Source organism: Mustela erminea, chromosome X (assembly GCF_009829155.1).
Source record: "Mustela erminea isolate mMusErm1 chromosome X, mMusErm1.Pri, whole genome shotgun sequence".
NCBI classification, from domain to species: Eukaryota; Metazoa; Chordata; class Mammalia; order Carnivora; family Mustelidae; genus Mustela; species Mustela erminea.
Window position 1 is genome coordinate 26,278,262 of NC_045635.1, and position 13,367 is coordinate 26,291,628.

Sequence of the window (13,367 nt, forward strand, 5' to 3'; positions counted from 1 at the left end):
AATTTACGGAAACAATAATTTTTTTTAATAATTAAAAAGTACTAAAATCGAGACCAGCTCCTTAAAAATTAAACTGCTCATCACACTTCCCATTTCGTTCAGGGAAATAAACAAATTAGCAACACTTTCCCCACCATCCATTATCTTCTCTAAAACTACCTTTTCTACAATGCAGTTCTTTAAAGCCCCCTCCCTCTTTCCTCTCGCATACAAGGTCATTATATCTGACAATGCTGAGAAAGTTTCTGGCTCTTCCATTCCCACTTTAAACTCCTCAGACCTACTCCAAAAGTTAAGGGGCAATGTACTTTTAACAAAACAGCAAACGTGCTTTCTAAAAACCCAGTTTACAAAACCATGAAATAGTGTAACGTGTATCATCAGGCCTATGTGTTACCAGGTATATCAAACTAGGCGTGTTATAAGAAAACATACTTTTCACTAGAAAAACGAGTGCACCAACGGACCCCGAGAGCCAAAGGAGGGCAGCAGACAGGCATCTTCTCTCCGCCCACTCCGGCGCGACTGCGTGTGCTCGTCCATCTGACCAGGAGATCCTCTTGAAAAGACACCTAGAAGTGGACTGAATTCTTGTTTAAAGCGGTCACGGGCAAGAAGTATATACAGGGGACATGATTAAACTGACCACATCTGTCAGTGTAAGACAATTTTGCTTTCTTGAAAAATGAATAGAGCCTATGTTGGCATATGAAACTTGTGCACAACCAGAAATGAACATAGACGAAACGACTTTAAAACCCAGCTCTGATGTCTCCTACCCCACCCTCTACACCTGAGAGACTGGTTGTTTCTTTTTCCTGGCAGGTGAAAACAATGATTTACTAGATAGATCACCAAAGGACTGGAACCATGCATCTATTGCGTGACAACAGCTTATTAACCGGGATGTGTGTTCATGCAGTAGTTGTAAAATCACCTACAGGGTTTTAATAAAGCATCCGACTGTTTGCATACATGCTACTTTCATTCTCAACGGACATGTCCCAAGTTAACTGCTGCCCCTTCAGCAGATCTAAGAATACTGGTAAACCTTTAGCTAGAACACCAAGCAGTATATATATTTTTCCCCGAAATTGTTATCTAATACCATGGGGGGGGGTGATCGTCCCTAAAGAGATACGAAAACCACACAAAGGCAAAGGCATTGGCGTATTACAGAATAGCAGGACTGAGAGATGGCTACTGGAGACGGACAGATACCAGTGTCACAGAAACCTTTAAAGAATGCAGTTTTCAGGTCAATTCTTTTAAGCCCATCTGTTTTCTCACCATTATTTTCACAGTTTTGCCACAGTTTTATGAGAGATGTTTTATCAGTGTCATAACATAGCCATGCATATTTTTGTGAGACAAGTGGATTTGGGAGGGGGGGGCTTTTCCACATAGGAAAAGAACATTTTCAAAGCTGTAGGTCAAGTGTGAAATTAGATGATTTTGATGGAAAATGATGATGGGTTATTAAGCCTTTGGTTTCATTATACTATTAAGTGCAGCTTGTTTTTCCAGGTCTGCCAGATATCACTTCTAAAGTAGAATACAGTGACAGCTTCAAGAGCGTGTGTGAGTGTTGTGTGTGTGTGTGTGTGTGTGTGTGTGTGAGAAAGAGAGAGAGACAGAGACAGAGAGAGTGTGTGAGTGTGAGAGTAGTGGGGCACACAGTATGGGAGAATGGATATTCCTCAAAAACTCTGGTAAAATCCTTTAGGATTACAAACGTTACTAGTTTTATTGCTGTTATTTATTTTATATTCACCAAAATAACAGGAAGATTCCAAAACCCAATTCTGAGCTAGGAAGGAAATTCAACAGTGATAGAGATCTTAATTAAATGACCTATTAATAATTTTCCAGTGGTGCACCCTAGTGAGTCACATGATTTTATATCTCTTCAGTTATTCATACCTTAAAGCTGGGGTTTCATAAACAAGGAGTGCTTTAGTATCACCTGAACTACTTGAACAAACTCAGTATTATCTCGGAATACAGTATGTTAAATTGAAACAGTTCTTGGTTTTAAAGTCTGTTAAATTGAAACAGTTCTTGGTTTTAAAGTCCTTTGTATTCACCCTTCTCTTAAAATCCCGTTTCTCGACTAGCCTTCTCTTCCTCCCAGGTAATGCAGTGTACCACTTTATGATCTTGGCCAACTGTAATTGCCCTCACATTGGCTTATTACTGACATGTGCAAATCAATCCGTATTGAACAGCTAATGTTGATTTTTTTCTTTTCAGCTAAGTAAGGATTCTGGCACAAAACACTGTGCTGTAAACATCGTGAATTCATCACAAAATTGGAAGGAGGATAAAAAAGGTCCTATGGACTGCAAACATTTCTTACAGAACCACAGATGAGCTCAAGATTTCCGAATGGATTTTGGAATGGATTTACATTTGGCATACATTCACTGTGCTATTGGCAAAGCGCAGTTTTACAAGAAGGTCATTCATAAAATTCATAAAATCGTACTGATAAGGACTTGTTATTTTTAAGGCCAATGGCCCAATAAAAGCATGCAGTAACTTAAAAATTGTATCTACTATGTGGCATAATTAGGTCTTAGTTACCAGTGTTGATTTAGCTTGATGAATTATTGTACAAGTCAAAGGGATCTTCTCATCTCTGATTGTACTTTTGAATGAAAGGCACGATATGCCTCATTCTTAACTGCTACAAATCACATTTTAAGCCACTTGTGTTTGTGTGTTTGAAATTATCTCTGAAAAAAGCAGCAATTACACATACCCTTATTATTTTGCCCACCCCCCCAAGTCATATTCTGAGTGCTTTCTCCTGTCCTTCTCTTCAGTAGGAAACAACGGGAAGAAGCATGGGGAACCTTGGTTTTCCAGAGAGCTGTGACCAGGTTAAGTCTGCTCTGAGAATTCACAGTTTGTCTGCATAAACTGTAACATGTCACACCATGATTTAAAGTTCTAGTTTATAAAGTAAGGGCCACTCAGCAGTAACTTTAACAATTGGGATTCCACAGAAGAGCTCTTGACTTCTCTGTGTACATTCTTTCAGGAGTGAATCCTTTCCCAGTTTCAAGTATCCCTTTCTATCTCACTCTGCAATGAGTTAAGAAAGGAAAAAAGGAAAACCCAAAACAAAGAGAACTCCCCATTTTTCTTGAATGAGCACGAGCCCTACAGGGGCGCTGCTCCTCCCCCAGTGGAATAGGAAATGAAAAGGCCGGGCAGATGCACACACTCCCAAGGCTCCTTTTCTTCTAGTGGGTGCTCCCAGTTTCTCTCTCAGGTCGATGCAGACTCTTGGGCATTCAAGTGTACCGTGGCATCTCGCACTGCTCACAGCGGTTCAGCGCAGGGTGGTTTAGGAAGGTGCAGCTATCACAATTCCATGGGGCCCCCTCATAGTCTTCATCACGGGGTTGTGTCCGGGGACTCTGTTTGGAGCCAGTCAGATGCTCTGAGGGAAGTTAGGATCAAGAGAAAAAAGAGATTGAATTCTTCCAAGTATAATCCAAACTGAAAAATTACAAAAAAAAAAAAAAAAAGAAAGAAAGAAAGAAAGGGAAAAACGGTAGTTTCCTACCTGACCTAGGATAAAAGCCAATGAATGTCCATAGCTACTAGAAAAGGAAGTTTATGATACAAATTGTACTTGGTCTAAGAAAATAAACTGAAGTCCAGGATCGACTACCATCCCTCATTCAGTATCCATAGATAGTGGTTATGCTGTACTATAGCCAAATGGACAGAGAACTATACCCTAGCATGTGAAATTCTGCCCCCTCCCTTTCCCCCTTCACTTCAGTGCCCCTACTTCACAGCCCCTTAGAGTAGTGGCCATACTGTATTCAACATGTTCTGGGATGTCTGCCTCCTTCTGGGAGACCTGCAGCTTTACAGTATGCATATGTCAGTTAATAATAAGGGCTCACGAAGAGACGGTTCCTAACAAAGTTGCTCAGAATGGTTAAAAGAGAAAGACTTTACAGTTTTTCGTAAAAGCCAAATTCATTCCATGTGACTCTTTTTTTAAAAGATCTTATTTATGTATTTGACAGAGATCACAAGTAGGCAGAGAGGCAGGCAGAGAGAAAGGAGGAAGCAGGCTCCCTGCGGAGCAGAGAGCCCCATGTGGGGCTCAATCCCAGGCCCCTGGGACTATGACCTAAGCTGAAGGCAGAGGCTTAACCCACTGAGCCACCCAGGCATCCCTGAAAGACTCTTTTTTATTCTCAAATTTCTCCTATCTTTTTGGCATTACAAGGTTCTTCAGGTAGTTTTTTAAAAAGTCTATTATCTGGCAATATAAAATGATCACAACCTTAGGTGGGTCCTCAGGATTTTTTTTTAAAAGAATTTATTAGAGAAAGAGCTCATGAGCCAGCGGGAGCAGAGGGAGAAGAAGCAGGGCGCCTGAGCCCGCAAGATCCCAGGACCCTGGGATCATGACCTGAGCCAGAACAGGCACTTAAATTAACCATTTGAGCCACCTGGTAACCCTGGTCCTCAGGACTGTGTGTGTGTGTGTGTGTGTGTGTGTGTGTTACGTTAGCCACCATACAGTTCTCATCATTAGTTTTTGATGTAGAGTTCCATGATTCACTGTTGCATATAACACCCAGTGCTCCATGCAATCCATGCCCTCCTTAATACCCACCACCAGGCTCATCCACTCCCCACTCCTTCCCTATTAAAACCCTCCATTTGTTTCCCGGAGTCCATAGCCTCTCATGGTTGGTCTCCCACTACGTTTTCTCTCCCTTCATTTTTCCCTTCTCCTAATATCCTCAGGACTTTCTTTAAAAACACCTGAAACTTGGGGAGCCTGAGTGGCTCAGTCGGTTAAATGTCTGCCTTCGGTTGGGTCATGATCCCAGGGTCCCAGGATTGAGCCCCGCATCAGGGTCCCTGCTCAGCGGGGGGTCTGCTTCTCCCTCTTCCTCTGCTCATGTACTCTCTTCATCAAATAAATAAAATTTTTAAAAATACTTGAATCTTAGATTCCTCCTAGATCCTCATCTCTCAGCCTTGAGCTCAAAAAGGCTCTTTGCTTCAGGAGTTAATCTGTAAATCCTGCTTTTGTGGATTAGCCCCTACTGAAGGTGGCAGCAGTGACTATGAGGCGAAAGGTATCTGGGTGGAATTCCCCCTGGAATCCAGATCATGGCCAGAGGCTGGGAAAATCTATCTGTTAAACCAGTGGAAATCATCACTGTGAACTGTAAATGAGATTAAGATCTAAGGTAGGCAACCTATCTAAGCAGGTCACAGAAGGAACTAAGATGGAAGGATTTAATCAGTTATCATTTGGGGTTAAGTCTATCTTCCACTGGAAATTAATGAGCTCACTTGTGGTTAGCAATTTGTATTTCATGACAAATGGCTGGTGTGGACGTTCTCCAAGAGATAGAGAGAACTGAGCTTCAGACCTCCAACCCTACAACAGGCAATAATAAGACTCAGGCTTTGGGCACCTGAGTGGCTCAGTGAGTTAAGCCTCGGCCTTCAGCTCAGGTCATGATCTCAGGGTCCTGGGATCAAGCCCCACATCAGGCTCTCTGCTCAGCAGGGCTCTCTCTCTGCCTGCTGTTCTGCCTACTTGTGATCTCTCTCTGTCAAATGAATAAATAAAATCTTTAAAAAAACAGTAAGACTCAGGCTGAAACAGGAAGGAGATGTTAGCTTTACAACAAAATAGAAAACCAATGGTCCATCAGCCTATTCCTAGAACTATAAAAAGGAGAATGGGTTTGTTTATATGGCCTCCACTGGCCATCTGAGTGGCCATTATCACCCACCTTGTATTTTTTGGCTCATGACTCCAAAACACAGAGACTTGATAGTTTTCTTTTTTGTACAATATGGAAGAATAAAAAGCACATTTAATTGCTACGGCCTTCTGTTAGAGGAAAAATGTTCTGCACGCCATTTCCAGAAAAGGTCCTCTCTCATACAGTACTCTTTGGTTTTCAGGGCATTTTGTTCTCCGAAAAGGTTAACACGTAAACCATATTGCTGTTGGCTTTTAATAAACAGGCTCTGAAAACTCACTTTTATACATTCCCAGAGCAGGCAACTTTTTACTTCATGAAGTATAACTCCAAACCTAGCCTAAAATGTTATTTTCTAAACTCTATAAATAACTGCACAACCTCTTTTAGTGTAACTAATACAGGATACTTGGGGCTCCTCTTCATAGTCTAATACTGTACACAAAGTAAAAATAATTTCCCTTCTATCCTTTGAGTTCTTGCCTGAGACCCTCCTGTAATAAACGACAGACTAACAAGAAAAGAAACGAAGTTCATTAACATATGTAGCTCACACAGACAGGGCAGAGACCTAGAAAACCTAACTTAAAATACCATCTACAGCTAAAGACAAAAGAAACGTGTTGGGGGGAGGGCAGGGGAACCAATCAGGGAAGGTTACCTGACTGTTGCCTAGATTCCCTTCTCCACTGATCCACTTCTCTTTTGATTTAGTCACTAGGCTCTCTGGTAGGGGCAGGGAGACATTTCTAGGTGGAGATTGCCTTTATCACTGTAGATGTTCCTTACAAAAGGGTAACTTCTACTCTGTTGTCAGAGATTCTCCTGCCTTTGCAGTTTCTCAGAGTAATCCTTTTGGAAAAGAGGCATGTTTGGCGGTGGCATATTTTTCCCTTCAGTACCATAATGATTTAATTTGGAATCAAGTCACTCTGAAGAAACTTACCAAAAGAATTTTAAAGGCACCTAATTTAGAATTATTGTGGGTAAGACACTGCTCATTTCATCACAGGAAATACTGTTTAAATAGAAGTATTTAAAACCCAAAAGACATTTTAGATGTCCGTTTTCATTTGATTTACATTTGTAAAATTTTCTTTTTATGGACTTTTCAAAAGAAAAATATTTCAGGTCTCATAGAAAAATTAATATGCATATGTATACACAAATGAAAAGTGAAATCAGTATGTTTTTCCTTTAAGACTAATTATTTTTAGGGGCACTTGGCAGGCTCAGTCAGAAAAGCATGCCACTCTTGATCTCGGGGTCATCAGTTAAAGCCCCACATTGGGTGTAGAGATTCCTAAAAAAAATAATAATAATAAACTTTAAAAAATACTACTTTTAAAGGGGTTAATAGGCCAGATTTCCATAAAAATAACCATCCTCAAAAATAGCACAAATCAACAGTTTCACCAATATTGTTTATATTACATAGCCATACTTGTATAAACCCAAACATAGACAGTATTTTTAGAATGCTTATTTCAACGGAATCCCAGGGTAAAATTCAAGAAGCATTAGAAAATTGCAGTGAGAAGTTATAAAAGCCAGAACTTTCAAGTTATTTCCTTAATTACTTGGCCTTGCTTTCTAGACGCTATTATAAGAGCAATCTGTCCAATATGGTAACTGCCGGCCAACTGAAATGTGACCACTGTGAACTAAAATGTGCTCTAAGTGTAAAATGTACACCAGATTTCAAAGATATTGTATGAAATCAAGAATGTAGAATATCTCACTAGTTTATATTGACTTCATATTGAAATAATACTTGGCATATACTAGATTAAATATTTTAAGTATTTGCCTTGTATTATATTTCTGTTGGGCAGCACAGCCTTAGAAACTCAGCAGAGAGAATAATTATTTTTAAGGAATCTCTACACCCAACGTGAGCCTTGAACTCAAAATCCCAAGCTGAAGAGTCACAAGCTCCACCAACTGAGCCATCCAGGCACTTGGAGAGAGTAATTTTTTTATAAAGAGGGGGGGAAAGGTGGACTTTACTTGTGGTTAACTCTACATGGGCGAACACGTGTCTTTGGACTTTGTGCACAAAATCCGGACACACAAGTACAAACCCTCAGCAGCTGCTGCCTGGGTGTCATGGACGTCTGCCTGTACTTTGGAGGTCACGCTAATTCTTCGGGCTTTCCTCTCAATTGTGCAAGGGTCTGACGAATCTGCATGAAAAGAAGCAAAGCCAGGAGAAAAGGGATTAAAGCCATCCATGAGAAGAGTGGACAGGCTCCCAAGGCTCTCCCATGGCACGTGGACGGTTGCGTGTTTGTCCTTTCTATTGCTTCATATTATCGTTAGTTCTCCTGTGAAGGTAAGTGCCATATTTAATATCACTTTTACAACCTATACAGAACAGTGCTCTTAGAACTTCTTCCATCCTCTATAATTACTTGGATGCAATGCCTAATTTTACCAGTTTTCCCCCTTCCTAGTGCAAACTCAGTGACGGTAATTAAATTTAAGGGCAAAATGTGGAAGATGATACTTCAGCAACTGCCTTAGTAAGCAACAGTTATGAGAAAACCATGGGTTGAAAGTACATGATGTATAAGGTTAGCCAAAGAATCCATTAAATAATATAAAACTATAGTACATCATAATTAAAGAGTAGGATTAGCAGTAACTGAAAAAAATCAGAACTCAAAATAATGAATTTATTTCTATTAATTTCTACATGGTTAGTAAGAAGTCATTTCTTTGTAATTAAGAGTTGGTATCATCTGCCCTTCAGAACCAAAGAATGATCTTCTATTTTCTGATTAGTTCTGAGCCCATATAAGCAATCCTCTAGTACGATCCGCCTTTGGAAATCACTGCTCCAGAATTCTAAGCTTGGTACCTAGGTATGTAAACACACCATTATCAGAGTAAACAAAAGCAGAGTAAATGGTCTCCTTAGGCTCCAAAGAATAGTGTCAAGTTCTATTTCTTAAATTTGTAAAGCACTTTCATAGTGTCACATACTTACTCTCACAGACTCTTGTAACAGCCCTGTAAAATACACCAACTACTGGACTGATCACCTTTCTGGTGCACGGACTAGATCTGAACAAGGTCAGGAGGCCAAAACAACCCAGACATCAAGCTGTTGGACACCAAGGTCAATGCTCTCACCATTGTGTTACCAATGACAGCTTGGGGAGGCCTTGCTGGGTCAGCCGAGGAACTAACATGCACACTGCACTGCTTTAATACGAAGCTCAGTCCAAAAAGGTTTCTGGGTCTCCCTCTTTTTCCTTCTGTTTCTTTTCCTTACTCTCCCCTTTTCATTACCATACTTCAGACAAACATCCGCATTCCACTTGGATTTGCAGTTTACGTCTGTAATAACTCCAAGACATTTATTCTAACCAATAAATCAATCCTACCTGCTATTTATACTTTATCTTAAGTGATACTGCAAGAAAATCTACATTAAACTACATTAACTTTTTTTTTAAAGAAGAGGCCAATTTAGTTTAAAAATCTGCAAATGCTTAGAAGAAAACAAATTTGACTTCATAGAGAAAATCAAATAGCTTTTAGAAATGTAATGAAAAGTCTTCTTAAGGAATTGCAGCATTAAGTTCTATTCATAAATAATACTATTTTATACTCTCACCAACAGTATATATAATGAAGGCTCAATTACATTGCTATGTAGAGATTCATTTATACTTAAGATGTTAGTTCTCTACTCTACTCAAAACTGTTTATATAGAAGATAAGCTGCTTGGGGCAGGAGTCATGTCTCAACTTCGTAGCATCAAGCGTCTATGCACATTATCCATCTACACACTGAGCATTTGCTCTATAATTTAAAAAGCTGATCGCAACTGGAATTTAATTACAGCTAACTCGGAAGGACTAACCAATTATCAGCTTTAGCAAAATTTGTTTGAATTCAAAGTGCCTTTTTTTTGTATAAAACTATTTGTAGAGAGCCCAATGAAGCTTGATATTACAGCATCCTAATGATGCAAACAAACCCTGTACTATTCCTGAGCTGAACACCAGCTCTCTACCTCAAACACGTGGTGCTGGTCTCAAAGACAGCAGGCAGAGTGACCGTCTGCCACACTGCTCTCACCACTGCTAGAACACGGATTATATGGGCTCCTGGCAGCTGATCTATTCCATTACCTAAAAAAATTCTCCTTTTACTACTTTGTGAGTTTTCAAGGTAAAACTTATACAATGAAATACACAAACCATGTGTTGCCATATGGAGTTCTGACAAATGCATGTATACCTGAATAATCCAAATCCTGATCCAGATATTATCATTAGCCTATAAAATCCTCCCACGCCCTTTCCCAGTTAATCCCCAACCTCTCCTCCCAGAGATAACAGCTGTCCTGTTTTTTTGACAGAAATGCAGCTTATGAAATGCATGTAAACAATCATACAGAACACATTCTTTGCTGTTTTTCTTTCAGCATTATGTCCTTGAGGTTGGCCCATGTTGAGTTTAAAAATGCTGATTTGCACCGCTCAGTGTATCAGTTTGCTTATCCATTCATCTGTTGATGGCCCCTTGGTATGTTCCCAAATTTTTGGTTATTTTGAATAAACATGTTATGAATCTTCTAACACAAGTCATTTTGTGGACACAGGCTTTAAATTCTTTTGGATAAATTTTTAGAAGGAGAACTGATGAGCTACAGGGCAAGTGAATGAATGTTTGGTTTTGTAAGAAATGGTCACACCATCTTAAACTTTTACCAGAAATGTGTAAGAATTCCACTGTTCTATGTCCTCATTAATGTTTCAAGCCATCGCTATTCAGGAATCTCAGGATTTTAATTTGCATTTTCTTAATGTCTATTCAAGTTGAGTGTTTTCATGTGCTTATTGGCCATTTACATATATATTTCTTTGTCAAGTGTCGACTCAAATGTTTCGACCTTTTAAAAACTGGACTGTCCTTTTATTACCGTGTTACAAAAGTTCTTTACAGATTCTAAAGACCAGTTTTTGTTTTGTTTTGACCATATATGTTTACAAATATTTTTCCCCAGCCCCTGGTTTTCCTCTACACTTTCTTAATAGTGCCTCTTGATGAGCAGAAGAGTTAAATTTTAATGAAGGCTAAGGTACCAACTGTTCTGGGTCCCAAAAATTCTAAGCTAAACCTAAGATGCAAGGATATTTTATATTTTGCTCTTCAAGTTCTGTAATTTAGCTTCACACTTCAGTATGACCTACCTCAGATTTTTGTGTATAGTAGGAGGTAAGAATCAAAACTGATAATTTTTCCATTTGGTTATCTAGTTCTTCCAGCACTGATTGCTACAATGACTACAGTTACTTTAGTGGTTTTGTCAAGAATTTGGCAGTGTAAGAGAGGGTCTGTATCTGGGCTATTTATAAAGCTACAGTCGCTTCTCTATCTACTTTTTATCCCCATGCCAGTAACACACTGTGATGGCTACAGCTTTGTAGTAAGTTCTAAGGTTAGTTAGGGCTAACACTTGCAACTTCATTCTTTTTACAGATGATTCTGGATACCCTATGTACAAATCAGGGGAAAAAGTAAGTTTCCCAATTTTGATTTAACCAAAAACATGGTATATTACTCTAATTTATTTTGGCAACATTTTATAGTTTTCAGCATATACAGCTGGTCAGATTTATTCGTAAGTAGAACATGTTTTTTTGATAGTTTTGTTATTCTCTTTTTAATTTCGTTCTTCAATTGTTTGCTAGTATATAAAAATATAGTTCTTGTATACCGACCTTCCATCCCAAGACCTTAAGTTCTTGTTTAGTATCCTTGGGATATCTTTGCAAATAACCATGTTAGTTGGTGTGGCTGCTGACTTTAGTCAGATGCTTTCCTTGCATCTAGTAAAATAATCATGAGCTTTTTCTCCTTGATTGATAGTGCATTCCTGAGCTAAAACAAACATGGTCATGATATATTATCCTTTCTATTTACCATGAATATTAAGGATTTTTTTTTTTTTGCTTTAAGTGCAGGATTATTGATTTGCAATTCTATTTTCTTTGGGGAAACAGGGTGAGTAGGTAATCCTTATCAGGTTTTGAAATCAGGACTCTTGGGGCGCCTGGGTGGCTCAGTGGGTTAAAGCCTCTGCCTTTGGCTCAAGTCATGATCTCAGGGTCCTGGGATGAAGCCCCACATCGAGCTCTCTGCTCAGCAGGGAGCCTGCTTCCCTTCCTCTCTCTGTGTCTGTCTCTCTGCCTACTTGTGATTTCTGTCTGTCAAATAAATAAATAAAATCTTAAAAAAAATATCAGGGCTCTGCTGATTCCATAAGACCAAAAAAAAGGGGAGGAGTTTGTTCCTCCCCTATTTTCTCAAAGACTGTGTAAGATTGGTAGGATCTCTTCCTTTAATGTGTTATAGTATACACCCACCAGTGCAGTCATCTGGGTTTGGAGTTTCCTTTGTGGGACAATTTTTGAGATAATGGATTCAATTTCTTAAACAGATATATGACTATTATTAGGTCCTATATCATCTCATTTTCAGTTTTGAGTAGATGCACCCATTCACATAAAGTGCTGAGTTTACATAAAGATGTTCATCACATTTTCTTATTATTTTAATGGGTAACCCATCTTCTGGTTCTGATTTTGGTAAGTTGTGAATTTGTGTTCTTTCTAGATAGACATAATCAATATACTCTTAAGTTTTACTTATCTTTACATCTCTTTGACTTTGTTGTTCTTTCCTAGCTTAAGGTAGAATTTTAGGTCACTGATTATATTAATCTTCAGGTCTTGTGTATTTACAAATTTCTTTGTACTCACTGCATAAAATCTGTGTAAGTAAAGAATCTGACCTTGCCTAAAGCAGGTCTAGTTTTAATCCCTAGTTCCTAGGAGATAACCACTAAAATCTTGAAAATTTCCCAAATGATTGAAGTTGTCTCTCTTATTTACAGTGGGCTCTTTGGACCATACCTGAGAGTTTATGCTAATGAGATGGCTCATGGTAGACAAACTGTCTGCTCATCAACTGGGTCGTCTATCCCCAGATTAACAACTTTTCAACATACTCCCTTAAACAGGGTGATTCTTTTATAACAGACCATGAATCAATTATGTGTTGGGTTAGTAATAGGAAATACTTCTTTAGTAGACACTCGGGCAACATCAAGTTTAAAACCCCATGTATTATTATTTTTTTATTTGACAGAGAGAGATCACTAACAGGCACAGAGGCAGGCAGAGAGAGAGGGGGGAAGCAGGCTCCCTGCTGAGCAGAGAGCCTGATGCGAGGCTCGAGCCCAGGACCCTGAAATCATGACCTGAGCAGAAGGCAGAGGCTTAACCCACTGAGCCACCCAGGCACCCCAAGCCCCATGTATTATTAATCCAAATGGTTAAAGCGGTCAGTGATACATAACTCTGTGACTTTCAGCTTGAAACGGCATATAATGTTGCCATAGTGCCAAATCTAATACTTGGAAGTCATCCACTAAGACTCTTATTTGTATTTTTAGGAATCATACTATTTTAAACGCAGATATGATTAAACATCTATGGTGGTAGTATTACTGCACTGCAACCTATAAATTAAATACTTAAAATACACAGAAAACTGTTCAACTAAAATTTAGGTAACGA

At 39.1% G+C, this 13,367-nt stretch overlaps 1 protein-coding gene across 6 annotated transcripts in view; it reads right to left on the reverse strand.

The window, feature by feature from the left end:
- Positions 1-2,048: 2,048 nt before the first annotated feature.
- TAB3 (TGF-beta activated kinase 1 (MAP3K7) binding protein 3) overlaps positions 2,049-13,367 on the reverse strand; it is an 87,890-nt gene continuing 76,571 nt past the window's right edge. For 4 of the 6 annotated variants that reach the window (XM_032329926.1, XM_032329927.1, XM_032329928.1 and 1 more), the window contains 2 exons: positions 7,850-7,951; positions 2,049-3,451 (listed from right to left, as the gene is read on the reverse strand). In XM_032329926.1, the coding sequence (XP_032185817.1) occupies positions 3,303-3,451; positions 7,850-7,951 (251 nt within the window). In that variant the 3' untranslated portion in view covers positions 2,049-3,302. The remainder of the gene's footprint in view (positions 3,452-7,849; positions 7,952-13,367) is intronic. The other 2 variants (XM_032329929.1, XM_032329930.1) reach the window with 2 other exon arrangements.